This window comes from Phlebotomus argentipes, unplaced genomic scaffold, assembly GCF_947086385.1.
Source record: "Phlebotomus argentipes unplaced genomic scaffold, Phlebotomus argentipes genome assembly contig_2, whole genome shotgun sequence".
In the NCBI taxonomy this organism is placed as follows: domain Eukaryota; kingdom Metazoa; phylum Arthropoda; class Insecta; order Diptera; family Psychodidae; genus Phlebotomus; species Phlebotomus argentipes.
In genome coordinates, this window is record NW_026776162.1 from 967,188 (window position 1) to 994,365 (window position 27,178).

At 45.8% G+C, this 27,178-nt stretch overlaps 8 protein-coding genes and 1 non-coding gene across 20 annotated transcripts in view; 5 read left to right on the forward strand and 4 right to left on the reverse strand.

Annotated features, from left to right (window-relative positions):
• Positions 1–55: 55 nt before the first annotated feature.
• LOC132264559 (structural maintenance of chromosomes protein 6) lies at positions 56–4,118 on the reverse strand. Of its 2 annotated transcripts, none has more exons than XM_059764806.1 (4): positions 3,987–4,118; positions 3,715–3,843; positions 502–3,626; positions 56–248 (listed from the first exon to the last, which is right to left on the reverse strand). In XM_059764806.1, the coding sequence occupies exons 2-4, from the start codon at positions 3,784–3,786 to the stop codon at positions 218–220; spliced, it is 3,228 nt and encodes a 1,075-aa protein (XP_059620789.1). In that variant the 5' UTR covers positions 3,787–3,843; positions 3,987–4,118; the 3' UTR covers positions 56–217. The 2 variants fall into 2 exon arrangements, with proteins under 2 accessions (XP_059620789.1, XP_059620788.1); XM_059764805.1 differs by having other exon boundaries at positions 502–3,635.
• Positions 4,119–4,184: 66 nt separating this feature from the next.
• LOC132264775 (BAG family molecular chaperone regulator 3) lies at positions 4,185–9,742 on the forward strand. Of its 5 annotated transcripts, XM_059765091.1 has the most exons (10): positions 4,185–4,262; positions 4,858–4,981; positions 6,022–6,156; positions 6,276–6,451; positions 6,746–7,039; positions 7,141–7,391; positions 7,455–7,665; positions 8,220–8,453; positions 8,905–9,030; positions 9,092–9,742. In XM_059765091.1, the coding sequence occupies exons 1-10, from the start codon at positions 4,189–4,191 to the stop codon at positions 9,312–9,314; spliced, it is 1,848 nt and encodes a 615-aa protein (XP_059621074.1). In that variant the 5' UTR covers positions 4,185–4,188; the 3' UTR covers positions 9,315–9,742. The 5 variants fall into 5 exon arrangements, with proteins under 5 accessions (XP_059621074.1, XP_059621076.1, XP_059621077.1 ...); XM_059765093.1 differs by lacking the exon at positions 8,220–8,453; XM_059765094.1 differs by lacking the exon at positions 6,746–7,039.
• Positions 6,552–6,623, reverse strand: Trnaq-cug (transfer RNA glutamine (anticodon CUG)). The gene has a single exon. It is a non-coding gene; the product is annotated as a tRNA-Gln (tRNA).
• A 78-nt stretch (positions 9,743–9,820) lies between the features above and the next one.
• LOC132264499 (dnaJ homolog subfamily B member 14-like) lies at positions 9,821–11,167 on the forward strand. Its single transcript, XM_059764733.1, has 4 exons — positions 9,821–10,528; positions 10,604–10,707; positions 10,772–10,935; positions 10,995–11,167. Exons 1-4 carry the CDS (start codon positions 9,899–9,901, stop codon positions 11,111–11,113), a joined length of 1,017 nt encoding a protein of 338 aa, XP_059620716.1. The 5' UTR covers positions 9,821–9,898; the 3' UTR covers positions 11,114–11,167.
• Positions 11,168–11,229: 62 nt separating this feature from the next.
• LOC132264490 (ESF1 homolog) lies at positions 11,230–13,619 on the forward strand. Its single transcript, XM_059764720.1, has one exon. It carries the CDS (start codon positions 11,301–11,303, stop codon positions 13,350–13,352), a length of 2,052 nt encoding a protein of 683 aa, XP_059620703.1. The 5' UTR covers positions 11,230–11,300; the 3' UTR covers positions 13,353–13,619.
• A 116-nt stretch (positions 13,620–13,735) lies between these two features.
• Positions 13,736–15,562, reverse strand: LOC132264506 (uncharacterized). Its single transcript, XM_059764745.1, has 2 exons — positions 14,539–15,562; positions 13,736–14,477 (listed from the first exon to the last, which is right to left on the reverse strand). Exons 1-2 carry the CDS (start codon positions 15,235–15,237, stop codon positions 14,313–14,315), a joined length of 864 nt encoding a protein of 287 aa, XP_059620728.1. The 5' UTR covers positions 15,238–15,562; the 3' UTR covers positions 13,736–14,312.
• A 146-nt stretch (positions 15,563–15,708) lies between these two features.
• Positions 15,709–18,023, forward strand: LOC132265473 (protein O-mannosyl-transferase TMTC4). The gene is made up of 3 exons (XM_059766197.1): positions 15,709–15,853; positions 15,915–17,844; positions 17,905–18,023. Exons 1-3 carry the CDS (start codon positions 15,815–15,817, stop codon positions 18,021–18,023), a joined length of 2,088 nt encoding a protein of 695 aa, XP_059622180.1. The 5' UTR covers positions 15,709–15,814.
• A 10-nt stretch (positions 18,024–18,033) lies between these two features.
• LOC132265474 (transcription factor Ouib-like) lies at positions 18,034–19,630 on the reverse strand. The gene is made up of 3 exons (XM_059766198.1): positions 19,389–19,630; positions 18,555–19,323; positions 18,034–18,494 (listed from the first exon to the last, which is right to left on the reverse strand). The coding sequence occupies exons 1-3, from the start codon at positions 19,509–19,511 to the stop codon at positions 18,034–18,036; spliced, it is 1,353 nt and encodes a 450-aa protein (XP_059622181.1). The 5' UTR covers positions 19,512–19,630.
• Positions 19,631–19,724: 94 nt separating this feature from the next.
• The window catches only part of LOC132265471 (uncharacterized), a 28,990-nt gene continuing 21,536 nt past the window's right edge, over positions 19,725–27,178 (forward strand). For 6 of the 7 annotated variants that reach the window (XR_009468577.1, XR_009468578.1, XM_059766196.1 and 3 more), the window contains exon 1: positions 19,725–19,901. The gene's annotated coding sequence lies outside the window, so the exon portion shown is untranslated. Of the gene's footprint in view, positions 19,902–24,157; positions 24,824–27,178 lie in introns of those variants that run through there. The other variant, XM_059766193.1, reaches the window with a different exon arrangement.

Below are 27,178 nucleotides of genomic sequence, written 5' to 3' on the forward strand. Positions count from 1 at the left end.
GAATTGAATGATTAAGCAAAGCAAACAAACATTGACTGTGACAACAATGTGGTAGTTATTTGAACAAAGATGTATTAATTTCATTAATTTGAATGATCTGAGTAATAAATGAATTTCAATATGTAATATTAATTATTCAAGGCCTCTCCTTAAAGCGCTTCTATTTAGAATGGAATATTGAAGTCCTGAGAATAGAAGTCATGTCGAATCCCTCTTTTCATTGAAGATCAGGCGAGGGATCAGTCATTCTGCGAGAAAAACAATACAAGACATTGTATTAAAATTCATGTCACAACACAATAGGAACTTAATTGATTAACCTAATTAGTGAATTCATTCATGTTTTGCAACCGAATCACGTTCATTGTATCAAATTTAACGCTAGACTGCGAAACATAAGTTTGTGATATTGGATTATCTGTTCACTGAATGTCTGGCTTTCGCGGAAATAATATTCCATGTGTGATTTTCCCAATAGCATTTCGCCAAAAACACACTCACCTGAAAATGGTGCGAGTCGGTGTGCCCTCCAACGAGGACATATCCTGTGGCGTGAGGAATGCATACTGCGTGTAGGGATGCTTCTCCGTGTGTCTCACCAGCAAATTCGTCATGTACTGCCTATTGATCGGATCCGTGAACACATCGTACTCATCCAGCAGGAAGAATGGATGATTGACGCAGTTCCACAGCGACAGCAGCAGAGACACCGTGGTGAAAGATCTCTCGCCACCCGAGAGCGACTGAGTGCTGTCCATGGCGGTGGAGATGTGATTGTCACGTGGAATCACCTTGAGACGCAACTCTTGACTTTCATAGTCTACAGTCAAATCTCCCGCGAAACCGCGCAATTCCAGCAACTTGCTGAAGTGATGCCTCACCAGACCGTATACGTGCAACTTCATCCTGCTCACAGTCTGATGCCGTTTGTACTGCATTAGCTTCATCTTCTCGAGCGTATCTTTCAGTATTTCCCCCACTTTCTGGTCCTTCTCCAGACGTCCTATTGCGCATTCGATCTGTTCCGTGAGCTCCTCGAGACTCCCATGCAGCTTCTCCAAGTGCACAATGTTAGCTTGTCCCTTCTTGATCAAATCATTCACAGTTTCCTCAGATCGAGTCGTCTCAATGCGCGCACCAGTCTTCTCAGCTCTCTGTAATGCTGTATCCATTGTCTTCTGCAGCTTTTCCAACTCCTTAGACAAATACACCGCAATCTCCTTCTTCTGCGCCAATTTGGATTCACTCTCCCTGCAATTATACTCCACTGAGGCAATCTTGTCGTTCTCCTTGTCATGTTCAGCGTCCAGATCCTTAATCGAATGAGATACCTCCACCTCATCGCTCTTTATCTTCTCCTTCTGCTTCAGCAACTCCTCCAATTTCTCCCTCACCTGCAGCAGTTGCTCTTTCTCGCGCTTCATCAGCTTAAGCGCCTTATCGAGGGCATTTGTCAGCGTCACGTGCTCTTCCTTCAATGCCTCATTCTCATCTTCAGTCGGATACACTGTATTCTCAATCTCTTTGATACTGCTCTCCAGTCTCTTCAGCTTATCAATAAGCTTCCTCTTTTCCGTTATTTTCTCCTGAATCAACACCTCAAGATTATGCTTCTCCGTAGAGACCTTTTTGTACTTTTTCTCCACAATTTTGAACTCTTCCATCAAACTCTTTTCTCGCTTCAGCAGATTCTCTTTGACATCCTTCAGATTCACTTGAATATACCTTCCAGGACGCTCTTGCAGTGAATACATACGGAATGGCTTCACGAGATACTCCTGAAATGGCTTCACCAGAATCACTTTTTTCAGATTCTTCGGGATATTAGAACCATCTGTGAGTCTCACGGCCAGATCCTCGTCCTCTGTGAGCAACACAGACTCGATGCTGAGAGAATTTATGAGAGCATTCATCACATTGGCATCACTCACGCGCAGCACGTCCACCAGAGTGTGTGTTCCGGGTGGCGCATTGCACTTTCCGGCAGAATAATTGTACACATCGTTCACGAAGGCAGTGACAATGACGGAGGGTGTCTTTCCACCCGGAATGATCTTCTTCATGATGTTCTCCAGCACCTTGCGATCGCTGTGCGAATTCACCATGAACGACGTGATGTAGCCACCAATTATGTTCTCAGCGATGGTACGAAACTTTGCGGATGGCACTTCGATGTAGCGCCCGAAAGGGCCTCTGGGCAATTTGGAGAACTCTCGACGCTTGTGAGCCGCCTCGATTACCTTCAGCAAGTGTGCCATATAACCACCGTACACGCCCAGTCCATCCTGCGATTCAATGTCCAGTTGGAGGCACTCTTGGGATATCTTCTTCAGTTGGCTCTCGAAATGAATCTTCTGCTGTTGGGCAGCATTAAATGCCTCTGCGTTCTCATCAATCAGTCGGCGTACATCATCAGTATCACGATCAAGGGATGACGAAATGGCCTGCATTTCCATATGTTCGTCTCTCAATCGCGCCAGTTTTTGCTCATTTTCGCGCTTCAGTTGAGCCACTTTCTCCTCAAAATTGTCATTTGCCAGACGTTCCTGCACTTTGGCAATATTTCCCTCAATTCGCTGAGTTTTCTGTCGCTGCACCTCATAACTCTTTTTCTGCACATTCTCCGCATCCTTCTCTTCCAGATACTGTTGCTGCATTTGCTCATATTGTGCTGTTATTTGGGTCAGGAGTTGCTTCTTCAGCTGCTGCTCCTCACGAATACTCTGCATCCTTCGCCGAATCTCATCAACACGCGACGAACTTGTGGCCATGATATTCTCCAATTTCTGCACAGTGTCCCTCACATCCTTCAATTCCCCATCAGCCTTGAGGTACAACGCTCTCTGGTCATTGTATTTGATCCAGATCAGCTCCTTGCGAAGCTGACCAATGAGTACCTTCGTCGTGGCCACAGATGAGAGTTCCTTGTGCTTCTCTTTCAATTCATCCACATGCTTGATGTCCTCCATGATCTTCTCCAATATCATGTCATACTCCGTCTTGTTGTTGCGATACACAGTCAAGCACTGATGCAATCTGTCCATTATCTGCTGCAGCTGCGTGGCCTTCATGTAGAACGTGTACATTTTCTGCGGATTGCAGTCCTTCAGGAAACTCCTCGCCGCGTCCTGATGCAGAATGCACACGGGATTATCGATCTGAATGTTAAAGTAGCACAGCAACCTCTCCAGATAGTGTCGATCACGCGAAATCTCCTGTCCACTCTCATTGGAGATCTTGTACGTGGACTGGCCACTTGCCGTGATCTTTCGCATCACTATGATCCTATTCCCAAAGGTCTCTTTGTCATATGCGTCAATCCCGTCGTTTGAAATTCCAATCTCAATAGTGCACGACGCTTGATCGCGCTTCACGAGATGCTTTATGTTTGTACTTCGATTGGCGACGGCCGCTCGCCCTCCCAGGCCAATGATCACGGCCGTGAGGATGGCACTCTTCCCACTGCCATTGTTGCCCACAATCAGATTGCAGCGCCTGTTCAGGTCCACTCGCAGATTCCCGTGGCACATGAAGTTCTTCAGGTGGATGTAGAGAATCTTTCCGCTGCACACATCATTGTCAACATCTTTCGAGTCAACGGTCAGTAGCCTCTCCACATTCTCCGTCTGGTTTTCCTGAAAGCAGGAACATCATTACCAACTCTGTCCCACAAGAAACTCCCCAAAAGTCCCCGGACGGACTTTTCTTGAATACCTTGTCATTATCAAGCAGCAACTTCTTTGCCGAAGTCGCGCTTGAAATCGCCTTTCCTCTCCTCTTCGGCATTTTTGATAATACCACGCACCTTTGTATGGAATGACTTATGACTGTCTCAAACAGTGTCTGTGAAAATAAAGAAAAGATTATAAGAAAATTAAGAAATGCAGCACAAGATAAAGCCGAAAAAGCACGGAATGCGAAAGAATGTCAAATGAGAGATGCTAATAATCTTATTTTCGCGATTATAAAGAAACTTCCTGGCAAACCTTCTTGTTTGAAAGAAACTAATGCGGTTCTTTCTTCGTCATGCCACAAATAAACCAATGAATATCACTGAAAATTGATAAAACTCCACAAAATGCAGAGAATTTGCAACACCGACCGGCTATTTCGCAATCGCCTATAAATCTCTTCTCCGCGCCACCAGCGCCCACTGCGGCGAGTGGCAGTAGGGTAGTGGTGAAAAAAATGACGGACTTGAGTGATGCGAGTAAACTTCCTCCTGGTTGGGATGAGAAATATGACCCAAATTCTGGGCTATAGTAAGTAAACACGCCTCCAAAATCATCCTCAAGACCCCATTGACCAGGAAGTGCTGCAGTTTGGATGGTACGAAGGTGTCTTCATTGGCAAAACCTCATGTGAAAAGTTTGTTTACATCCTGTCACTTGTGGCTCTTGAAGATTTGTGCCACAATCCTGAGGAATCTCATCAAAATGCCACCAAAATCTCATGTATTCACTCTCTGCGGTGTGAAGGATTGAACTCCGTGCGAGAATGAGGCCGCCCGGAAGTGAAATGCGTGGAATTAGGGCGAAGTTATTTTGGGCATGGAGCGCGCGCTGGTGGAAACCGATCGATAAACGGTCGCCATGTCCGGGAGTGTGAGGGAATGTGAAGCTGGGGTGGGCGCAGGAGGCGCTCTGTGGGGTGGGGTGTGAAAAATCGATTTGGCGGCAACTGCATCCTCCGTGTTTCAAGGTTATATGCGCACCGAGAGTACTCCGAGTCAGCTTCGCACCTTCCGCAGACACACTTCCTGACTCGCTCTCCTCTCAGTCTGGCCTAAATCGCCCACTGGGCAACACCTGCAGCGCCGCATCCTAACCACTGTGCTGTCTGTCTGGTCCATTGCAGTTTCTACATCAACTACATCACAAAGACCACCACCTTCGACGATCCCCGGATAAAACACCGGCAATCTGTGTCCACGGGCACCGGTACGAATTACGGCAACTCCACCGAATCAATCCCAATGCAGGTAATGTTACGCAACACCCTCACGGAGCCCCCGGAAAGTGTCTCACATCACACCACACACTGACTTCGCCCGGAAAACCCCTTCCTCTCCGCCCTGTGAGTGTCTCTGTGCGCGTGGAAAAAGCCAAAATCAATAAATTGGGGGGCCGATTCGGACAAAGGGCGACTGCGAGGGGCTTCAGCGGTGATATAGGGTGACCTGTGACCGCGCTCTCTCTCCTCTCTCCCCGGAAATCGGTGGCTAATTCCCGGGGAAAAAGGCCAAAGTCACGACCTCCGCAGTATTGAGCCAATGACGCGCGCTTGGGGAGGATGAGAAGGCGAAATGCGCAACCAATTCATAAAACTTTAAAGAGGAACGTCTCTCTTTGCTCCAAATGGAACGCGAATTGAGATGTGAATTTTTCATGAGACGCTGCAAAAAAGACTTGCAAATTTTACTCACGTGAATCACGACTCTTCGGGACGGCTTTCAAACAACTTCTGAACCGATGGACGAACTGAATGCAAATAGCAGGGCATTTGCCTGAAAGAAGTATCCTTTTCATTGGATATTTCACTACATAAGAAGTGTGTTTTTCTATCCTGTTCTTGAAGAGTGCTTCAGTTCTTTCGCCAGATGTGGGAAATACCCCTAATTAACAAATTTTAGGTACTTTTGCCAATACCTTAACACTCTTTTCAGCCAGTAATCCCCTTATCGCCACTTTCAGGTCGTAAAGGGATAATTTCTTTAGCAATAAATAGCCAGTAGAACCCTTGGAGAAAGTATATTTTTTCAGTATTCCTTTTGCTGTTCCAAGAAAATCGAGAAATGGGTTGTGATAAACTTCAACGAGTTTTATAGAGCAAAATTCTCATGAGCTAATGAGTCTCAAAATGTAGCGCCAATACGATTTAGAATCCCTTAATCTTTAGTCGCTTAGCCACTGCTTGGGCACCCTATCGAGGCGGAAGTAAAGTGTAGGTGAAGCTGTAAAAGTTCATGTAAATTGACTGTCTTTCTCTCTCTCTCTCTGTTTCTCCCACTATTGAGTGTAGCCATTGCATGGATCTCCCTACCATGTTTACCCTGCAAACAATTACCCTGCAGTGCAGCCTGCATTCCAGGGACCCGCGTCCGGAGTGCACAGTCACTCCGCGAGTCCCCTGTTAGCTGCCAAGATTCAGCAAATGGTGAGTATCTCCTCTCCTCTTCTTGCTATTCTGTTTTTCCCTTATTTTGAGCGCATTCATTTGTAGTCAGTCAGTATGTATGAAATGCAAGATTTTAAATGAGTCTCTTCATTGATCAGGAAATGTCCCCAGTGACTCGTCCCGCCACTCCGCGCACCAATGCCCACTTCAGTCGTAGCAACATCCAGGAGACGTCCTTCTCCAACTCCGCCATGGACACAGAGGCTTCAGTCGCCAAGATCAACACCATGTTCCCCACCGTGAGCGACACCCACATTCGCCTGCTTCTGAAGAAGTGAGTTGAAATTGCTTGTAATTTTGATCCTCCTGCGAGGATAACAGAAGTGGCAAAATGATATGTCGCAAGGCTGATGATAAAGAGTAGGAAAAAACAAAGGTTCCACCGAGATTTGAACTCGGATCGCTGGATTCAGAGTCCAGAGTGCTAACCATTACACCATGGAACCGCGATGACGCACTCTCTCGCTCTGCCGAGGCCTCGGCGAGTGCATTGCACACATTCAATTTTTATCACCCTTCTAAACTCTTATCAACTCTGTGCACGCTGCAAATGGATAAATGCGCGAAGGTACTACAATCGCGAGGCGGTCGTGATTAGTGCCCTGCAGGTGGAGAAGCATCCCATCACGACTCCCGGACCCTATTCAACTCCGCCGCCGACGAATCGTCACTTCCACAACACCGCTCTGGGCTGCACGGCCATCTTCCAGATGACGCCGCCACTCAACAGGGACTTCTCGAGGACTGGCAGCCCAATTCTGCGGCCCGGAAGCTGTGCCAGCGGCAGCTATGGATCACCACGCTTTGGCGAGGCTTTCCGCAGCTCTCCGAAGCCCCACTCGTCACCAAAGATGAAGCTTAGGTGCCAAAGTCTCCTCTTGGATTGCGCCTTATTTCCCTTTTCTTCCACTCCCCGCGATTTCCAAGGCTGTGCTAATGCAAATCCGTGCTGCCCTTTTGCAGATACCTGAAGAGCATTTACCCGAAGGCAGAGGAAACCCTCTTGCTGGACATCCTCGCGAATGCCGACAACAACGTGCAGAAGGCGTCTGAGGAGTTGACACAGATGGGATATGAAAAGAAGGACACCACGATTCCCAAAGTGTCGATGCGCAAGAAGGATGAGGCGAAGAATGAGATTAAGAACAGAATTGATCGAGCGACGCCTCCTCAACTTCCGCCGAAGCTCAAGACGAGCGAAGAGAAGGCCAAGTGTAAGTGCATCGCATGCAATTTTTGTCTCTGCAAATTTACAAGGATCTTCCTCTCATTTGCAGTGAAAGTGCGCCTGCAGTCGCAGTATAAGGACATTCCGGAGAAGATAATTGCCATGGCGCTGGAGAGTGTGGATTATTCTGAGGACAAGGCACTTGCGATTCTCAATATTGTCGTGCAGGAGGACGACAAGAATGCCAAAGCAACCGAAAATACACCGGCGAAGGTGGAGAAGAAGGTTGCCGAGGTTCAGGCCACATCTTCAGCTCCGAGGTAAACCACACGCGCTCTCAATATCCCGAACACATTCTTCTTTCTCTCTCTCTCTCTCTCTACTTTATAACTATACACAATATTTCTTCTCAAGCCCTTTTTCGGTAAATTACATATTTTTTCATATGCTTTTTGCACACACACACAACAAGGAGTTCGAAAGAAATTTGCATGATCTTTATCTCTTCTATGATAAATACTTTTCTTTCCTTTCTCTTATCCTCTCTTGCTAATATTTCACGTTGAGGGAGTTTGTGAACTTGTGAGGATGCTATAATTCTCATTGTTTTACCTCCTTCGCCACATCACAGAAGAGTATTTTTTGCCTTGTTTGAATACACACACAATCATTCTTTGGTTTTACATCCTAATCAACGCAAGAAATGGCCATTTTTTCTCCCTTAAAACTGCTGACAAAAGATAATAGAAAAATGCAGTTTTAAGACCATTTCTCGTGCATATTACCATCACAAGTCCTCTCATTTATTTTCTCCTCTCACATTGCAAAGAAGCGAAATTTGTGTTGACAATTGTGTTGAAATTACTGTATACAGCCGAAGCAGCAGCACTTCGTCGGCCAAGAGACACGGCGAGATAAGCAATAAAATAAGTGTTGCACAAGAGCAAGAGTGTGAGAGTGTTGATGCACCGCCGGCACCGTCATCCTCATCGACAGCCGCCTCGCCGTCCACCAAGGAGGCGTCCAGCGACGATGTGCCGGCCGTTGAGGAGATCGGCAGCGCGAAGAGGCGCCAGGCGAGGTCCAAAGCCAAGAATGACCATACAAAGTATTTATGCAAAATCTCACAAACTTCACATTTCATTGGGATAATTGTCTTGCTTGCTCGATGTTTGCGCGCGCGTGTGTGTGTGTCTGCTATGTGGAGCTCTGTTTAGGGGGCGGGCGTGGGAGGGAGGACGAGAAGGTCATCCTTCCGCCTCATGTCCTCTCAATGTTACCATGTATAATGCAGTGGCTGTGTTCGTTTGGTGACACTTTCACTCTTTTTCACACTTTTCTCTTCCCTCCCCAAAAACACACAACATCTTCAAATATTGGATGATTAATTAACACGCTTGCCAAAGCCTCAAACTCCTACTGATGATTTAACCCAAACCCAAGTGTTCTCTAGAGTCTCTAGGGCATCCGTAGATGGATGCTATGGTCTTGTCATGTGGTTGTGGAAATGTCTGTCTGCTTTTCAGCTCTAACTAGATGCTTTGGGGTGACTTTTTCAGGGCCGTGGAGACACAGGAGGAGCCAGACGTGGCCAAGAAGACGGACTTCAAGTCATTGACACCGCGCACAGTGACATCGGGTCCCAATTCCACGCTATCCAAGGGTCCCAACGACGAACTTCTCCTGTAAGACGCGCACCGGACGCACTGTTGGGCATCTCGTCTAAAGATTTCCTCTATCTTCCAGAGTTGACTACGTGACGTGGAACGGCGCAAATCCCGACCTGGCCACAGGTCGGAAGCAAGTGGCGCTGGGCAGTGATCCGAAGAATCGCTCAGAGCGATCGTACGTGCCAAAGGGAGCCAACGCTGAGCTGTGCAAGGGCCCAAGACCGGGCCTGGCGAAGGGTAGCATCTATTCACAGTTAACCAAGGGCATTCCCGCCGGAGCCTCCGTGATCTGCAACTAATCTCTAGTCCATGGTGCAAGAAATACTCTCTATTCACCCACTCTGAGAATCCCGAGCCATTTCAGTGGACCGTCCGCCAAAGATTGATTGATTGTGAGAAGGAAGAGCCCAGGAGGGAGGATATTTAATCGAGATTGAATGTAATAATGTTTGTTTGAGCGTCTCGCTGTGTCCTTTTGTCCATTGTAGTTGAAGATTTTAAGAGATAACTCGGTTTCTAGTCCCGCGAGAGAGTTTTTCACTCTCCTTTTCGTAGGATTTTTCCATTGCATGCCACATTTTAGAGATGAAACCCCCCCTTTTTTGGCGAGTGTTAAAGTACCTCGAGTTTAAAGGATAAAAAAACATAACATGTCTCTGTGTATAAATGATGTTAATAAATCTATAGATGAATCTCTAGGTCAAAAAAGGATTTTCTCAAAACTGAACGAAAGTGGCTGTTTTTGGCGCGAGATCATAATTTCTTTTCACTCCGCTTGGCGCCGCCCCAAGTCAGTTGGGGGGCAAAAGTGAAAAAAATTCTCCCATGGAATTGTAAACATTGAAGGTTTTGTGAAAATTACTTTTCTAGACAGTCTCCAAGCATGGAGGGTAACAGAGATGAGGCCAAAAGGTGCATAGACATCGCGTGCTACAGCCTGAAGGCGGGGAATTTAGAGAAAGCCAGGAAATTCCTACTGAAAGCCGAGAAACTCTATCCGTCACTCCAGGCCCAGAAGTTGCTCAAGGAGATTGACTCCCTGGACGAGGAATCGACTCACAATGAGCCACCAAAGCGGGAGGAGGAACCGCCGGAGGTGAAGTACACTCAGGAGCAGGTAGATCTCGTGAAGAAAGTGAAAAAGTGCAAAAACTTCTACGAAATGTTGGGTGTCACCAAAGATTCCACGGACAGTGAAATCCGAAAGGCGTACAAGAAACTCGCCCTACATCTCCATCCAGATAAGAATAACGCCCCTGGGGCCGCTGAGGCCTTCAAGGCCGTGGGAAATGCCGTGGCGGTGCTCACAGACGCAGAAAAGCGCAAAACCTATGATTTATATGGGGAAAAGAGCTCCTCGGGCAGTGGAAGTGCTCGTCATAGGCACACTCATGACTACTATCGCCAATTTGAGTCCGAAGCCACAGCCGAGGAGCTCTTTAACATGTTCTTCGGCGATGGATTCTCCTCACATTCCGGACATCGACGGTATCACAATCATCGTCACGATAATGTAAGCATTCTCCAAGTATTTTCAGGGGTTTAAGGAGGATTTAGAGAATACTCACAGTTTGTTGTTTCCCTGCAGAATCAGCCTAGCTTGGCGTTTGGCCTCATTCTAGTCTTGGTAGTGGTTTCTCTAATGTCAACATTCCTCACTTCAGATCCAATTTATAGTCTCCAGCAGACGTCGTGAGTGCCGGATATTCCCTATAAACACATAGAGAAGCTCAATGTAGATTTATTGCAATTGCAGAAAATATCCAATAGCCAGGAAAACATCTGGACTCTCAATTTCCTACTATGTGAAAACCAACTTCGATGAGGAATATACAGGACCTCTGGCCAGATTAGAACTATCCGTGGAGGAGGAATATTTGATTGGAATGAAGAAAATGTGCATGAGAGAGCGGCACTACAGTGAGTCTCATGATTTTTCCTGTCTACTCTTTGAGCCAACTTGATACCTTTTCTTGCAGAAGAGGCTATGATGTCGCGAGCACAGCACTTTGGCAATAAAGTCCAATTCGCTCAAGCTCAATCACTGCAGACGCCCTCCTGTGATACACTCTATCGCATCGGGAAGTACACCTTTTAGTCAGAATTATGAATTTATTTATGGAGAAGCCAAAAAACCACTGTTCGTTGAAAATTTTCATCCGTTTTTGATTCTTGGATAAACTGAGATAATGATGGTGGGGGAAACCGGTTGATTCCCGGTTGGCATACATAACCTCGAAAGTGCATGTGGGGTTTGTTGTGGTTTTTCAGGAGTGCGACAAATCATGGGAAAAGACCAGGAATCTGAGGCTGGAGCCTCTCAGCAGAGTGAAATATGGCAGGATCCGAGGTTTAGTCACTTGGTGAATGATCCGCGCTTCCGGAACATCTCCGAATCGCGGCGAAAAGTGAAGATTGATGATCGCTTCAAGTCTATGTTCAAGGATCCTCGTTTTTCCCTCAAGTACTCAGTGGATAAGTACGGGAGACGCGTAGAGAAGGATCAAAGTGACCAGCTGAAGAAGTACTACGCATTGAGCGAGGAGGAGGAGGAAAATGAGGAGTCTGAGGAGGAGAATGACGAGCTGGAGACTGGCATTCCGCTCGGCAAGAAGATCAAGAAGAGACTCAAGGACATGGACATTGATTACGCCCGTGGCGAAGCGAAGATTCTCACAGACAGCTCGTCGGACGATGAGAGCTCATCCGGAGAGGAGGAAGATGAGGTTGTCTTTGATCATGTTTGGGGTGAACTGGACAATGACGCTCCCCGGACGGATGAATCCACCAAACGACTGGCCGCCTGCAATATGGATTGGGATAAGATGAGAGCGGTGGACATTTTGGTGCTGTGCAGTTCCTTTCTTCCTGATGAGGGGAAGATCGTGAGGGTTTCTGTCTATCCTTCTGAGTTTGGCAGGGAGAGGATGAAGGAAGAGGACCTGAAGGGTCCTGCAGAGCTGCTCTCGCTGGGAATGGAAGCAGACGAGGATGGCACAGAGGCCAGGTCATCTAAGGACGATGATCAGGAGGGAGATGAATATCACATGGAGAAGCTGAGAGAGTATCAGCTCAACAGACTCAAGTATTTCTATGCGGTGATTGAGTGCGACAGCGTCCGGACAGCGGATTTCCTGTATGCCGAGTGTGATGGGCTGGAATACGAGAGTTCAGCCACGAAAATGGACCTCCGATTCATTCCGGACGACATGGAGTTCGAAGAGGAAGCGCACGATGTCTGCGAAAAGCTACCCAATTTCAAAGAGTATCGCCCGAGGCACTTCCAGACATCCGCTCTGCACAATGCAAAGGTCAGGCTGACTTGGGACGACACGTGTGAGGACAGGAAGGAGTTCAATCAAAAAGTGGCTCAAGGGAAGATCACTGAGGTTTCGCAGGACGACTTGAAGCGCTTCATCGCGTACAGCAGCGAAGAAGAGGAGGAAGAAGCAACTGAAGATGGAAAAGAAGCATCTGGGAGTGAAGATTCTGACGAGGAGAACAAGAAGACTTCGATAGACAAGTACAAGAGTCTTTTGAGTGAGATTAATGAGCAGGAGAAGCGGAAGAAGAGCGACAAGATTGAACGAGAGTTCTCCTGGGGAATTATGGTGGGAAAGGATGATGAAGACAAGTCCGAGGATGATGAGAAGACATCGTCTTTGACACCCTTCGAGCGTCTCGTGGAGAAAAAACAGCAGAAGCAGAAGAAACGGAAGGAGGATCTGAAGAAGAAGCAGGAGGATTCTGAGGAAGAGAGTGAGGATGATATTCCTGATGGAATCGACATGAACGATCCGTACTTTGCTGAAGAATTCGCCGGGGGCAATTTTGCTCCTCTGAAGGATCCTAAGAAAGCGCAGAAGAAGAGAAAAGAACGCGAAGCTGAAGAGAGAGAAGCCCAGGAAGAGGAGGAGAAGCAGAATGCTGAACTGGCTCTTCTGCTGGACGATCAAGATGATGGCAAGGCTCACTTCAGCCTCAAGAAGATCCAATCGGCTGAGGCGGAGTCCAAGAAGCGCAAGAGGAAGAAGCTGCTGAGAAAGTCCAAGGCGCAAATCGCAGAGGCGAAGGCAAACAAGGTCGCTGAAGATGACTTCCGTATCGATTTTAAGGATGAGCGCTTCGCGGCTCTGTTCACAACTCCGGAGTTCAACATTGATCCAACGCATCCGAGCTTCAAGAAGACGCGCGCCATGGAGGAATTGATCGGGGAGAAGCTGAAGAGGAAGCAGGAAGAGCCAATCGTCGAGTGCGATGGCAAGAAGGCCAAGAAGGATGCCGAAGTGTCGGTTCTGGTGAAGAGTATCAAGAGAAAGGTGAAGAACAAGAACTGAAGGGGGAAAAGATGTTGCAAGAAATAAACTGTTAATTTCCTACACTCTGACTTTCACTTCCAATCATTGGATTTTTATGCATTCTGTGTATTTTTGTCTCATAATCATTATTATATAGGAGATATTTACAGACCATTTTCACGTGTTTGTGTTCATGTGTTCCATTTAGAATAGTTTTTCTTTCTCTCCACCAAAAAGTCTCGTCCTGACAGAACGAACGCGGTCTCTCGTGAACAAAGAAGTAAATGAAAGCTCAAACCTACGTCAGTTTATATGCAATTATCTTATTAGTATACACCACAATTGTTTTTAATTATACACAAATTAATTGGATTCTACACTCTCTTATTCTTCCATTACGCACAGTAAATTTTTGTATTCGCTTCCTTCTCTCTCTTTTAAATATAATTTAATATGTTTTCCATCTCTCCAGAGGACAGGGACTTTGCGAAAGTGGGATTCTTCCCAGTGGTTCTCCTACAAAAAGAATTGTATTCATATTTGTCTATCTACGCTCTTCCTCCTCGTTATCTAAGTTCAAAGAAAAAAAGTCAACAAAATTCACTTAAAATCCCTCTCAATTAAAAATCTTACGCCGAGGATCTCCTTTTTGTTTTTAATAAACTTTGGCAGTTGTTTGAAAAATGATCTTTTTTTCTTTCACGTGAAATTCTCTATAACTAGACTTCTTAAGTTTTCATCTTACCTCACTTCCTCTTCATGATTTTTTTTTCTTCATCATCTTCTTTAAATAGCATTATAGTTCAAGTTCCTTATCTTTTTTTCTTCTATTTACACACGCACTTTCTCTCAAAAAACGGACAGTATAGATGAAAGAAATGTAAGTGACAAAGGAGGATTGAAAAATGAAAAAGGAGAACAAGAAATTAAGGGGGCGGGAAACCTTTAACAACGCTGGACTAGAGGATGAGGCTCGCTTCGTTGCACAGCGAAAGGGTTTCATCTGAACCACAGCTTCAGCCTCAGAGCGTCCACTCCGGACAGATAGTAGTGAAAGAGTCGCTTGTCGCGCACAAAGCCTAGATTCTCGTACAGACGAAGCGCCGGCGTGTTAGTGATCTCCGTCTCCAGGACCACCTCGTCAGCCTTGTCGTTCAGCATCGCCTGCAAGGGTGGGAAATCCGCGTTAGGAATTGCAAACACATTGGTCACAGCGACAACTCACCATGATTGCCTTCTGAACCAGCCTGGAGCCGATCTTCATCTTCCGATAGTCCTTGTCCACGGCCAGCATCGCAATGTAGCCCCGCTTGATGGTCTGCCGGTGGAGGCCGAGCTTGCACACGATGGCGCCCACACAGCGATCGCCGTGCATCGCCAGGAAGCAGAGCTTTGGCCAGTTGTGGATAAAGTACCTGTACGTGTAGATGGAGTAGGGCTCCGATAGGTCCTTCTGTATCAGACGCATGATGTCGGGCATCTGCAGCTCGGACTTGTACTCCTCGTACTCGATGGTGGGGAGCGCGGGGTCCTGGGGCTCCTCGGCCACCGGGGGCGCGGTATCACAGGCCACTCTGCTCTCCTCCTCGCGATGGTTCTCCTCGGGCGGCGCAGCCGCCTGGGCCTCCTCTGCGCCCTCGGGCGTATCACTGCAGCTCGCCAGGGGCTCCGCCGCGGCACTGGAGTCCACCGCCTCGCGATGATTGTAGATCCCATTCCGTTTTAGGTTAAGACGCTCCTCCAGCTTCTGGCTCAGCTCATCCACGCTGGCGGACGCACGAATGATGTCCATTGTGGTCTCCGGGGCCGCCTCACTGGCCGCCTCGTCCCCCTTTGATTTGTTCCGCCGCCTGGGGCGCTTTTTCTTCGTGCCATCCGTGTGATTTGACGTGAGGGCAGCCTCTTCTGTCGCCTGCACCTCCATTGAACGCTCTTTTTCTGCCTCTATTCGCACACTCTGCAACCAACTACAGTGCACTACGCATTCTGCCCTACTTCCTACGCCTAAATACCATCTCAGCTCACTCACAGCTACTCACAGTGGTAGAAAATTTTATCAAAAAGTCCCCCAATGATCCTCACTTTTCGCCTTCGCCAGCCATTTGCAAGGATGGCGCTGTCACGCTGAGGTTTCGCGAAATTTCACGGAAATTTCAGTGCGGTCAAAAATTCATCCCTGAAATATTTCGAAACTTTCGTATTTCCACACGTATTGTCGCTAATTCCGCTTATGAACTGAGTTTTTCCTAAATTTCCCTCTATTTCGCGGCTATTTGATTGACTTTTCCACCGATATTCTCTTCGCAAAATCCGTGAAATTTTCAAGAAACCCCTGAAACTTTGGTCTCTGGCACACCCTCAAGCAATCGGTAAAATTTTCGCGATAGACAAAACAACAACAATGAGACGTCAACAGAAGGCTTCTCCTGTTGTCCACGCTTTTCTCAGCCTCAAAGGCTCCCTGTGAATGCAAAAATGTGTGATAATTGCAGTGATTTCAAATGTCTTCCACAGCAAATCAAAATCCCCCCGGAATCGCGGTGAGAAAGGCCTGAAAACGCCTTTTGCCGAAGCTAACCTCAATATTCGTGGCACTTCCAGATCAAATTCATCCTCCTGGCTCTGGCCAGCATCATCTGCTATGGTAGTCACTTAGATGGGGAATTCGTTTTTGACGACACGGTGGCTATTGTGAAGAACTGGGATGTCACGGGGAAAGCTAGCGTGCAGGACATCTTCCGGCATGACTTCTGGGGCTACAATATCACCGATGCATCCAGTCACAAGTCCTATCGTCCGCTGACAATACTAACCTTCCGCCTGGAACACTCGCTGTACGGACTGAACGCCGCCCGGATGAAGCTAGTCAACCTGGTTCTTCATATCTTAGTCACTTGGCTCATTGTGCCCTTCTGGGGCAGCATTTTCCACTCCATTGACGACCAGTGGGTGGCTTTCGGGGCCGCCTTTATGTTCGCCATTCATCCAGTGCACACAGAAGCGGTCTCTGGAATCGTGGGACGCGCTGAACTACTCGTAGCGCTGATTTTCTTCACATCTCTCATTCTGTACAACACTCAATTGGCTCACGAAGGATTGTCAGCCGCAAGACTTGTGATCTATCTGGGATTCTTCATCCTGCAGACAATAGCTTTGCTCTTCAAAGAGAATGGCATCACAATATCTCTCATGGCTGTCGCCTGTGAAGTGATCCTCAACACGAATCTTGTCCAAAAAGTGAAAAACTGGCGGATTTCCCTGAATCTTCCTCCAGAAGTCATCTTCAGAGTGGCTCTGCTCATCATCTCGTGCATCCTGTTGTGCATATTCCGGCTCTGGATCATGAACTTCCAGAGTCCCTCCTTCAAGATCATGGACAATCCTGTGGCGGCCAGTGAAAGTCTGTCCACGAAATCCCTGAGCCAAATGTATCTCTACGCCCTCAACTACTGGCTCTTGCTCTGCCCCGACTGGCTGAGCTTCGACTGGGCTCTGGGATCCATCAGACTCGTGGACTCCGTGTTAGATATGCGACTCATTCCAATTGTGATATTCTGGGTATTCCTCTGCGCCCTCATCTGGACATCCGTGCACAAAGCACAACAGATTCTCGCCATCGCTCTGGTCGTGATACCTTTCCTGCCGGCTTGTGGGATCGTGAAGCTGGGCTTCGTTATTGCTGAGAGAGTGCTGTACATCTCTTCGCTCGGACATTGCTTCCTGATCGCCCTGAGCGTTCAGAGGCTCTGGGAATTTGCGCCCAAGTGCAGGAAACTCCTCTCCATCGCTGTGATCTTCTGTGTAGTGATTTTTATCGCCAGGACGCGAGCCAGAGCACAAGAGTGGACTTCGGAGGAACTCCTCTTCTCGTCTGCTTTGCGAGTGTGTCCGAACAACGCCAAGGTTCACTACAACATCGCTCGATTGGCCACTGATCGCGGAGAGAGAGACAAGGCTTTCACATTCTACCATCAGGCCATAGATCTCTTTCCCGAGTATGAATCCGCGATTATGAATCTGGGGAATCTCTACAGAGAGATCGGACAGTTCCAGAAGGCCGAGACACTTCTCATGCGCTCTCTGGAGCTGCTCGAGGAGTTCCCAGCGGCCTGGATGAACCTGGGAATTGTCCAAGCAGCACTGAAGAAGTATGATCAATCCCTCCAGAGCTACCGAAAGGCTCTCAAGTACCGGAAAAACTACCCAACTTGTCTGTATAATATGGGGAATCTTTTTATTGAGATGAAGAACACAACAATGGCTCAGCAGTTCTGGTCAGAGGCGATCACAATGAATCCTCGCCACGCGAAGGCTTGGGCCAACATCCTGGCATTGCTGGACAATGAGGGACGCACCGAGGAAGTGATTAGGATGTCAGCTCTGGCGCTGATGCACATTCCCGATGATCCAGCAATATTCTTCACCCGTGCAAATGCTTATGGTAAAATTGGCGATTTCCAGGAGTCTGAAAGACTCTTCCTCCAGGCGATTAAATTGCGACCAAACTATGCCATGTACTACGCTAATCTCGGTGAGTTCACTGTTCTCTCCAGAATAACCATGGAATTTAACAGATGCTCTCCTCGGACAGGTGTTCTCTACCATCGATGGCGAAAGCGTGCAAAGGCGATCGAATTCTATCAGAAAGCCCTCAAAGTGGATCCCAATCTGCGCAGTGTCCGTGAGAACTTGTCTAAACTACAGCAATAAAGCGAGGACTTCAGTTCTCCTGAATGATGAGAATCTGCTGTGCTTCCTCGGCCTCTTCGGCCGTCTGCTCAACTATCGTTCCCTCCTCGCCATCCTTCATGTACACCACATTTTGGAAGAATTGTGCGTCCTCAGTCACTGATTCAGCAGCTAACGTCTCGACCTTTGCCGGTGTTTTCCTGGCTTTGGGCTTCGTCGCGGGCTCTTTTCCTTGGGCACGCAAGTGAATGTTCATGTGCGCCTTGAGGTGATGGCTCTTGGTGAACTTCTTGTCGCACACCTCGCATTGATAGCGCTTCTCGCCAGTGTGGATCATCACGTGGCTGGATAGGACGTGGGAATAGGCGAAGGACTTGCCGCAGTAAGTGCAGGCGTACGGACGTTCACCAGTGTGTGTTCTCTCGTGCTTGATTCTCGATCCGAAGTCACTGAAGCGCCGATCGCAGTACTTACAAGCGTAAGGTTTGACACCTGTTAAGCCAAATTGCGTTAATCAAAGGGAAAACAGACAGGAAGATGGGCTTTTTTTACCTGTGTGAATTCTCATATGACGCCGCAATTCGAAGGGTATCACGAAGGCACGTCCGCAGACGTCACAAGCGTAGGGCTTCTCATTCCGATGGCGTCTCATGTGCCCATCTAGGGCGTGCTGGTACTTGTAGGTGTTGCCGCAAATCTCACATCTCTTCGGAGGCTTTGGCTTAGGCACAGGACGGATGGCGATGATGGCCTTCGCGCCTTCTGAACTCACTTTCTTAGACACTTTCTCGATTGTATGCCTGCCATCGGCAGTGAGGACATGCCCCTTGGCCTCCTCCGCCATCCGCCGCTTGACAGACTCCACCTGACGCACCGGTTTATAGCCCTGCACTAGGATTCCCTTCTCCAGATTGTCAATCTCTTCCTGCTGTGCGTCTGCTTCATCGCCCCAAGCCGCCTTCTTAGCGGCCTCGAAGATTCTCACGTCATCAGGCAGTGGATCCTCCAGCAGATCATCCAATAATACGTTATCCGGCTTCTCCACCAGCACTTCCTGCTCCTCTTCATCGTAATCAACTAACACAGAATCGTCCGCATCGACTTCCTCCTCTTCCTCGGCTTCCTCTTCGTCGTCAGGCTCCTCCTTAACAATCTCCTCTATGGAATACTCATACTCTGTATCTGGCACCTGCGATTTGTTCAGCAGAGACAGTAAAATGGCATGAGAACTCTCCCCATTCGTCCGGAAGCGATAGGCCACCTTCAAATCGCTGTAGCACTTTTGGCAAATCTGCTCAGGCATGTCCTGATCCTCTTGAATCTGGAATGAGACAAACAATCTCGTCAGCAAAGGTCCGTAAGCGGTACGAAATGCCCGGAAAATACCTCAATTGGACAACACTTCATGATAATGTCAAAAATTTTCGCTTCACTCTCGTTGAAATCCTCGTAAATAGACGTCATGAGGCCGTCCTGCAGACAAATCCGACAAATCAAGTTCCACTCCATCCTCCTGACCACTTTTCCTCACTCCCAGTGCAATCAAACCAGCGACAAACAGAATTTGAAGATATTTTCGGGTTGCTTGACGCGACAGGAAAATTAGGCTTGCACGCAGCGAAATCCAATATGGCGACGCCAAGACGGCAATTCTCCATGGCGATGGACGCGCCATCTGAGACATTTGCCGCCCCTGCGGAGAACAAGAAACAGTGAAAAAGCCTCTGTGTAGTGAAAAAGTGTGGAAATCCATGTGAAAAAGCGGACAAATCTCCGGGAAAAGTGCTCCAGTAATTGCCACAAGTGCCCCCCAATTGCGACACAGTGGAGAATGCGTGGAAAAGTGCGTTGAAGTGTGTCAAGAGCGCCCCTGTCTGCTGAGGAGTCTCGCGCGAGAGGGTGAGTTTTCCTCCCTATGCCATTTTCCACCCTTTCACTAACTCTCTATTGTCTCCTCGGAAACTTGAAATTTATTTACAAAATTGCCACTCTGCGTGAGAATGGCAAAAATGTGCAAATTCTCATCCATTTTCGCGTTCTATTTTCACATGCGGTGCCTTTAAACTCTTGACCGACGTGACTATTTTCGTCGCGAGACGGAAAAGTCTCGCATTTTCCGTTCTCACGCACACTTTTCACTATAGGAAGAGAGAGAGGGCCTACTTGGGGTCCCTTGGGACTCATCGAGGGTCAGTCTCCGTCCGGTGAACTCCAAAACAGGCGCGAGTAATGAGTTTCCCTGTCGCTTCATCGCATTTCCTCGTCCTTTTCCCATGTTTTTCATCGGTGTCGCCCAGAAGTTGTTCTATTTACGTGGCCTGGCGGGCGGGGGACGGCAGAAAGGACAGTAAAATCAATTGCAGGATCCACTGGAGTGTGGAAAATGGGAGGAAAAGGGAATGAAAATACCATTGCAGGCCTCACGAAATAGGCAAAAAGGGATACAGGGTGTCTCTGGCGCGAGGACAATTTTGCCGCTTGCTATGATTTGCGGACAGAGTTTGTGGAATTAAATGAGAATAAATCCTGAAGTTTAAATTGAGTTTGGTGAAGGCTAGATACTATCGTGTCTTCTCTTGGAAGGACGTCCAAGAGAAGGTGACAAGATGACTTTTAGGAGTCTCGCGGGGTAAATCTCAGCTGCTGTCTCGAGAACGAGATGATGTCCCATGAAACAAGGCATTTGAGATTTTCCTCCCATTCTCGGACAGCTTTTCTCACAAGAAATATTTCATTTCGAAGAGCAGAGACAGAGGCCCGAATGGGTGGTGCTCTCAAATAGAGAATGAAGATACTAAAAATAGTGCAGCAGAAGCTAAACATCACATTTTACGAGTGTCTCTCGCCTCTCCAGAAATCTTCCCTCCGCCGTCACTTTATGGCTTTTCCCATCTGATTTCGGTGGTAAAGAGTCAATTGAGGAATTTTTCTCATTCACATTATGCGCCTTGCATCCACTAGTTGGCGTACAATTATGCGAATTTCATCCCTTTTCAGATATTTCCACACTTTGTGGATTTCATTAAAATGTTCCCCATCATTTCCACATGCAATTACTGGCGCTTTCACTGCAAGTGTTCACCTCTAAATCGCTGGGATGTAATTATTTTCTATAACTACATTTATTATGACATTCTGAGCTAGATATTCTCAGCAGATTTTCAATTAAATGTCTGTTTTCAGAGTCAATTTTCAAGGCAAATTTGTAAAGTATTCAAAGTGCTCTTTTAATCTATTTATGCAATTGATGGTGGATTAAAATGTAGTCTGAATTATGTAAAATATACATAGAGATAAAGAGTTTCTCTCTTATTCATTGTGAGTATAAAGGAAAAGAGAATCTTTGGTAAATGGACGGGACTTTTGATCCTGATTGTTTACACTGTTGTGAGAACATTTAATCTCAAGTTTTGGAGTTATTGATATTTCGAATATCACACTCTCTCTATCCTTTCTCGTGGATTAATTTGAAGAGGGAATTTTTAACATGAAAGACATTAAAATGAAGCTCATTCTTTGTGAAATTGTACTCTCAAGTGTTTTCTAATCCTATCGGGATTACTTCTTCTGGCTCGCCCTCAATTGGATTTGTGTCTGGGTTGAATCTTGGGGGATGTGTCAATTTATTTCTGTCGACTATGGACAATTTTGGAATTTGTCGTCCCCTCAAAAGTGGCATCATCTTCAACTCTGCATCGCGATGAGGGTGAAAGATTGCCGGCTGTTGTCAGCGTGTGAACATTTCGGCAATTCTCAATTTCTATGAGGGTGAAAAAGATTGAGTGAAGCAAGAATTATTTCCGCATTTGCTTACTCTGTCTCGTTTCTCTATGGGTGGCGGGATGAATTTTGAAATGCGGACTTTGTCATTTTTCACCTTGAGTGCTGATCTATCTGTTTACCACACACTTTGGATAGGAGTTCTATTTCTATGGAGTTGGCGGAAAGAAATGTCTGAGTCTCTCGTCTGCTTTCTGCCACACTTTCATCCAAATGAGAGCAGAAAATGTGTTGGGAAAAGTTTGAGTGGAAAATAATTTTCTCCTTGGCGAAGATGGAATCAATTTCCGTCCTTGGCTGAGACTTTGAACATGTGTGCGAGGCTTTGTAATGAGAGGAAATTTTGAGGGATTTCCACATCCTCAGCGGGACTCTTGAATTTCCGCAATTTTCTTGCCTCCTCATCGACAGAGTTGAGGTGTGAATGCAGTTTGAAATTGGACGGATTTTCGTAATATTCGTCTTGGATTTTCTTCTACAATTCCAACTCTGTGACGACCAAGTAACACTAACTGTGCCATTGGTTCAATTTGCCACCCACTGAGAGGACCTTCTCGCTTCCTCCTGGTCCTCCTTCATCCCAATTCGTGTCACGATGTCGACGAGTAGCATGAAATTTAGCGCGCGATATCGTTTCAGGGCGGGGGAGTGAAAAATATGAAAATGACGAGATGAGAGTTTAAATTGATATTTATTGGGGCGAAGTCGATACACGGGAAGAGGTGTAAAGGTGTAAAATGTGGGTGGAAGTCAAGCAAGCAATCGCTAAATTGAGATCAGCAATTAATTGATTGAATTCACCACGAAGTCTGTGCGAAAGTTGAGAGAAAGTGAGTTCAAAGTGGAAAAGGATTCTCAATCAACCCCAACTAATAACCTCTGGCCAATATTAACGATGATGAACATGGTGAAAGGTAGATTCAGGACACGATGTGTGGGCAGTCTTGCTCTCGTGGCTGCACTTGTGGCCACTATTAAGGATTGGACACACCCAAAAAGCCAGTGAAAGGTGGAAGGAAATGAAAAGTTTGCGTGGGGGAACTTTAGGGACTTCTATGTGAAAATGATGATTGAAGGGGAGACGCTTAACCTGTGCTTCTTGCTTATCCAGTGGTTGGCAACATTTTCGTGCTCTTCGCAATGGAAGTTTCGGATATTTCTGCTTCTAATAGCGTAAGAAGGGTTGTTCACCTCTGCAATTTGGGGTAATCTGTCGTCTGTGTAATTATCGCTGAATGATTTTCGGTGTAGGAAAATGATTGAGGAAATGTGAGCTGGCAAAAGTGCCAAGAAATTGCTGGGGAGTAAATTTGGCATTTCTCCTCGTGGTGGGATAATTTTAGAGACACAGAGGGAAGTTAATTATTAATTATGGACAGGGAGGAATTTGTGAAAATTGATATGCTTGGCAAAAAAGGGACCAAGAACTCTAAACTCATCGGTCTTCTTAATTCAATAATCTGGGTGAAAAGGAGTGTTTTGGAATGACTGAGTGTTTGCGTTTAACGAAAATTCTCCCTCTTTCTCTATCTGGCATTAATCCAATTGAGATGAGAAAGGAGAATTTTTCAATGGAAGAAAATCAATTTTACTATGTTGAATGTAATGGTTTTTGGTGAAATATTTGTGGGGTTTCTTCGTGTTCAGCAGCTGAAACCATTGCAAAATATATTGTAGCTTCAATTAATTGGGATTGGTAAATTTTTGGCATGTTAACGATGGATTTTCGTAGTGTATTTCAATGAGTTTCTCGGGAAAATCTGGCAAACGGAATGGGTAGTGTTCATTTCAGATGATTCCAAATATCTACAGTCGAATATTATTCGGAATAACAATTGGTTTGTTTACCACCACGACCGATTGGAACGTATTTGTCCCACACAATCTTCCGATCAGAGTCTTTTCGCCCTCAGAGGGCAAATAAAATATTCTGCAAACAGCTGATATCTTGCTGGATACACAGGACAATTGGATGGGTTAATTTTCCACTGCTGACCACGTCGACTCCCATCTCTCGCCTCGCGGCTTCGGCGGTGTGTTGGTGGGAATGTTCAATAGCTACATATAGTGATATACATAATATCCGTGTGTGGAAAAAGCACGGATTTACGCGGCGATTTGGACGGTGGAGGTGGCTGCGTGCGGCTGTGTTGGAGAGCGGCTTGGACCAAATGTGGGGCACACCGGAGAAGAGCCCACGAGAGCTGTAGGTGCCAAAGCGAGGAGACAACTTGGTGGGGTCTCCCATAGTCGACTGGCTCTGGATCTGCTTGGCGCCTGTGTGTGAGTTTTGGGGCCTCTGCGCCTCGTGTCGACGGGTGTGAGCCCGAAGTGTGTTTTGTTGGAGATTCGTGCATTCCATCCATTCAGTTGTACTTGAGACTTGGATTTGTTCAAATGTGCTCCCGTGTGTCGGTGAAGAAACTTCTTTTCCCAATCTGCACTATATCGTGAGAGTTTATTAGTATATTTCGTGTGCGGTTTGGGTGTTTGAGAGTAATTTGACCCAGAATCCGCGGAAGAGAAGTTGTGCGAAGACATTGGAGACGGAGTTCATATCCTGAGGATTACTTCATATGCAGAAAAGGAGGTGGAAAATAGTGAAGAGGGTGTGCGAGTGTGTGTGTGTGGTTTGTGAACTTGTGACATAAGCAGGATTACCCCGTATCAAGGATATACATTTGGAATACTTGCTGCAGCATTCCTCAGCATCGCATGGTGTTTGTCTCTCAGTGCCTGCACCTATGGTGGTTGTTTTAAGATAAATAATTGGCAGAGTGCAGAGATTTTAATCTCAGAGTGGCTGGTTTTTTCTTCTCCGCCTAAGAGCAAGCATTCTGCAATTTTTATGACGTTACAACCATTCATAATATGTGAATATTTTATGCAGATTGAGAGACACGACAAAGTGGCTAGAATTTATTGCGCGGCTTTTTCGGTGGGATTCCTACACTAAAAATTGACTGTGCAAAATAATAATAAAAGAAGTTGTGCGCGCGAGAAGGAAGAAAAAAGCCGTGTGTTGTGATCTCCTCTCGTTGGTGTGTATATTATATATTTTTCTATTTTTATTGGCACACGGCAGGAGGAGAAAAAAATTATTTAATTTTTTAATCGCCCTGGTGTGAGTGAGAGGCATTGAGCAAAAAAAATATAACAACATTAGAGGCACAAGTAGAAGGAGAGAAAAAGATTATTACAATCATCACCGCTGGCCTGGGGTATATAAAAGTGATTTTCGTTACGTGTGAGGTATTTATTTGTAATACCACCTTTAATTTTGCTCTCACGGTGATGATATAAAAGTATTCTATATCCCCAGATCTCTAATTTTTTTCTGCCTGCCTCTAGGAAGAAAAAAAAACACTGTGATGTGTGAGACACAATTTTCACAATTTATAGAGTGACTCTCGTATTGAGATATTGAGCAAGTGAAACTTTCGAATGCCTCTAAGTTGCAGGCAGGGATATTCTACGAATGATAGATTGCTCTGAAAGACATTTTTCCATTCATTCACTCTCTCCGCGGTGTGGCGTTTTTTTCCCTGCAATTTATGTCTCTCTCTATGGCTTTGCATTTTGAAATATATTATTATATTCCACCTCTGGAAACAGAGTTTTGCTGTTGTTGACTTCTCTCTGCATTGGCACAGCAATGGGGCAGAAACATGGGAAAGAATGTGATTAGAGTTGTTTGTGTTGGAACAATAAAAATTTTAGGATAACTGAACAAGTCTTAAATATTTAAATTCTCCAAATACCATCTGTTTACCTCAATTTTTTCACCATTGGACTCTTAAATGGTATATCGTTTAGCCTCGACTATGGAGATATTTTTCCTTCTTCAACTGTATATTGTCTTGCGGCATGAGAATTTGTAATGTGAAATCGAAGACTTTTTGACATGAAAGTGTCGTGTGCTGAATATTTTCAGACACGGAGAGTAGGGAATTTTAATTCTTTTCTATCACACTTCTTAGGTTTTGGACAATGGCACTGTTTGCTTACATTGGGAGTGAGGCGCTCGCTCGAGGGGCGATGATTTGATTCATTTGTCCAATTTGAAATTCAAATTGCGTTAATACTGAGCGAAGAGTGAAGAGTGTGTTGGAAAATACAAGCTTACAGATAAGATTTTGTATGGGGTATTCAATATAAATTTCACATATTAACTTGTTAGGTGGTGAGAACAATTTTATGATGGGTATTTTTTTATATATAAAAAAAACTCAGATCTTGTACGATTTTTATTTGAAACTTATAATTATCCAGTTAACAGATTTGTGTGTTGGAATATCAATACTTTAAGAGTAAAATAATTGAACATCTCTGATTAGTGTCTAGAATATAAAGGATTTTTTCAAAATTGGACATTTTAATTGGGATTTGTATACATGTTCTCCAGTTGACATGCCTTTTCAAATAAATTGCTCAAGACACGGTGTACGAGAAGTATTCTTTATCTGTTTTTCTCAATGCTTGTAAAAGTCTGAATTGTCGCACCCAAAAAAAGACAGTTCACACAAACATATTTGATGATAATACAGTTTTTATTAGCAGTGTATCTTAACAACTCTTCCTCCCATGAAGCCAGAACTGCGAGGAGGTCATAAAAGCGCGTGGAGAGGAAGATTCTAGCTATATTGTGCAATTGCACAACATTTTGAGTAGAGATCACAAGTATGGCATCAATCATGCGTTAAAACAAGTGGCGTGTAATTAAAATTAATTTACTCACAACATGGGAGAGAGATGTAATTGGCGAGGGAGGAGAAATAATTTCTTAGCTGAGACGATAGAAGGTTGTCCAGTTTAATGGGATATTTTGCTGGAAGAGAGTGTCTCTGTTTTTTGTGTGCAGAATCCGTACATAGAATGCAACAATGACATTCTCGGCACATTTGACATAAATTTTCTTTCATTGTACATTCAGTGATTGATTCCCGTGAGCACAATATAATGGGTGAATTAATTATTCATTTAATGTAAATGGATGCACGTGATTCTTCCTCTTGGCTCATTGTGTCGCATCCAGGGATAAGAGTGATCGCATTAGAATTTCATGCACATTAGTTTGTGAGCTAATGAATGGGTTTGCGCGAGATGCGAAAGAGATGGAAATTTATTTATTGCATGGCAAAATGTGACACTCGGTGCGATGATGTGACCAAAAGGAGAGGCAATTGCAAGGGGGACAATTTAGCGTTGAAAGACTGTTGTTGGGTGAAAGATGACGGCATGAGGAGAGGAAGATGGTTGTGCAAAAGAATAATATTGAGATAGACAGAGTGAGAGGGAGAGAGAGATTTACGCAACGTGGGTTGCTGAGGCTTTTGCAAAACGCCCACAATAAATTATTTATTTTAATTTTAAAGGAGACTCTATGGTGTGTCGAC